Source organism: Sinocyclocheilus rhinocerous, unplaced genomic scaffold (genome assembly GCF_001515625.1).
Source record: "Sinocyclocheilus rhinocerous isolate Xijiao unplaced genomic scaffold, SAMN03320098_v1.1 scaffold898, whole genome shotgun sequence".
In the NCBI taxonomy this organism is placed as follows: Eukaryota; Metazoa; Chordata; class Actinopteri; order Cypriniformes; family Cyprinidae; genus Sinocyclocheilus; species Sinocyclocheilus rhinocerous.
In genome coordinates, this window is record NW_015652144.1 from 1,176,911 (window position 1) to 1,179,554 (window position 2,644).

At 35.4% G+C, this 2,644-nt stretch overlaps 1 protein-coding gene across 1 annotated transcript in view; it reads left to right on the forward strand.

Moving 5' to 3' along the window:
• The first annotated feature begins 963 nt into the window (after positions 1 to 963).
• LOC107713688 (activin receptor type-2B-like) overlaps positions 964 to 2,644 on the forward strand; it is a 15,882-nt gene continuing 14,201 nt past the window's right edge. Inside the window, exon 1 of the mRNA XM_016519271.1 lies at positions 964 to 1,422. Within this exon, the coding sequence (XP_016374757.1) occupies positions 1,380 to 1,422 (43 nt within the window). The 5' untranslated portion in view covers positions 964 to 1,379. The remainder of the gene's footprint in view (positions 1,423 to 2,644) is intronic.

The window sequence follows — 2,644 nt, forward strand, 5'->3', positions numbered from 1 at the left end:
ATTCTAATTCTATTCTTTATATAAAAAAACTTACCCCTTTTAGACTTGCACTCTATTTATTTACTATCTGCTTCTTTTCTTTAAAAAAAAAAGCTAACACTTGCTTTTCTAATCTTTTTGTATTCTATTTATTTTCTTTTTATTTATTATACAATTATAATTCTGACTTTCTGACTTCTTCTGATTAACAAAAGCAAAAAAGGCCTCTAACATTAGCTTGCTCTATTCTTTTTCTTTTCTATCTGTTTTCTTTTTATTTATTATATAATTTAAAAAAACCTTGCTATGTGTACTGCATTAAGCTAACTGAGACTTGTTATAGCACTTGCATATCATTGCTCTTTTGTTGATTTTGATTGCTTCCATTGTCCTCATTTGTAAGTCGCTTTGGATAAAAGCGTCTGCTAAATGACTAAATGTAAATGTTAATATGTGACCCTGGAGCACAAAACTAGTCATAAGAAGCACGAGTATATTTGTAGCAATAGCCAACAATAAATTGTATGGGTCAAAATTATCGATTTTTCTTTTATGCCAAAAATCATTAGGATATTAAGACGTTGTTCCATGCAGATATTTTGTAAATTTCCTACTGTAAATATCAAAACTTATTTTTTAAATTAGTAATATGCATTGCTACTTCATTTGGACAACTGATTTTCACATTTCAAAAAATTTACCCTTATGACTGGTTTTGTGTTCCAGGATCACATATAATTATAATTTAATTAATTATATAATTAAAATATTACAAGTTTACAAGTTATTACAACATTATTGTTCAAGTTTATAGGAGAATTTGTTTTTTATTTAATTGGTTTAATTAATAAAGTTATGTTACAATTAATTAGAAATTCTATTGAGTGCAATTGCATTTTATAGTAAGCTACAATTTTAATTATTATGTCTCTCGATTGCATTGCTTTCATTGGACTGATGATAAAGCAGCAGTGAGTCCACAGTGGCCCTGATGAACATCCGGGTTTCCCGCTGGCACCGCTGCTGTGGCTCTCAGGAGCCATTTTGGACGCCGTTCAGCTTTTCGCAGATCAATCCCTCCTTCCCCCTCCAACTGCCCCGACAGAGGGGGAGAAACACGCACCAGGACACACACAAGGTGGCTTCGCTTCTACTCCAAGCGCCCAAGCTCACGGTCCAACTGCTGCCGCCTGGTCAGAATGAAAAGCTGGATGTTTGCGGCATCAGGGACTTTGTTTCCGATCCGCGCGCTTCTGAGGGATACACTGTTGTTGTGAAGAGCTCGTGCTGTTATTGTAGCGGGTGAAGAATAGCGCGCAGGCCTTCATTTAATTTCATTCTTAAATGCTTTCGCGGCATAAAGGACACCATTTATCGCCAGGATCCTCGAAGGAAGGAATATGTTTGTTACCTGGCTGACTTTTGCACTCGTCTGGTGCACAGGTAAGGCGCTCATTTACAGAGATTTGGTTCATCTTCAATCAAAACGATAGTATCTAATCATAGTGTGGCTGGCTGTGTTACTTACCCCAGTGAAGAAGCCTATCTAGACAGCGTTCTAGTTCTCACGTGAAGCCCACGATGTAGCTATGTAGGCAGCGCACTAGGTTTTGAGACACAGCCAGTGTTACCAAACCAATCCACTGAGCGTTGGCTTCAATGTAGCACGAATTAGTTGTTCATTCTTTTACCTCATTTTGAGATATTTCGTTATTTAGGTTTGATCCAGCTCTAGTAGGCTGTTTTAAAGTTGCTTGTGTGAGATTTCTTGTTGTTTAAAGGCACCGTGGGCTCAAAGAACAAAAGTAAAACAGCTGGTGGTTTGTTGAAACAATCGATCTCCACAAAACAACTTGCGGTTTCGCCTCATGTTTTCATGTAACGTTTGGTTTCCCAAATTGGTTTGTTTTCATTGCAGGTTTATAAGACATTTCCAATATAAAATACTAAGCATTTTTCATATCTTCTATATTGTCAGTGCATTTAGTTATTTATAATATGTTTGTGATCATTTGTGAACAAACATACATTTATTTTTATTTAAACAATTTTTTTTGTCATGAGCTGCGGTGACAAATTAAGTGTTATTGTTCAAAACAGTGGTGTACTTTGACACAAATTAAATCAAATTAGTTGTAATAAAAATAACAACAACAACTAATATTTTATGCATCAGGTTCAGTGCCAGTGGTGTCAATTTAATAATATTAATAATAATGGGTTGAGCACTGAGTTGTATTTAAAAACAAGGCAAATAAAAATTAGCTAATAATAATAACTTGTTGGACTTTGGTTTAAGTGACAAAGTTGGTTAAAATGTTTATTCAGCTGTGATAAAAGCATCAGGTCAGCTGGTGTAAAAAAAGAAAAAGAGAAGCGAAAAACAAAATATTAAAAATTTGTAGAAAAAAGTTGTCCTTTTTATTTTTATTTTGTGTATATATTAGGGCTGCACGATAAATCGAAATGGAATCGAGATCGCGATTCGACAGAAGCTGCGATTGTTATGCCACGTTTAGTCTAGTCTGTTTGTTTGACCAGTGGACAAAGCGTTGATGTATTGATTTTGATCATTGTTTTAGGGCAGTGTTTCTCAACCCTGGTCCTGGGCGCCCCCCCAACACTGCTCATTTTGTATGTCTCCCTTATCTGACACACCCATTTC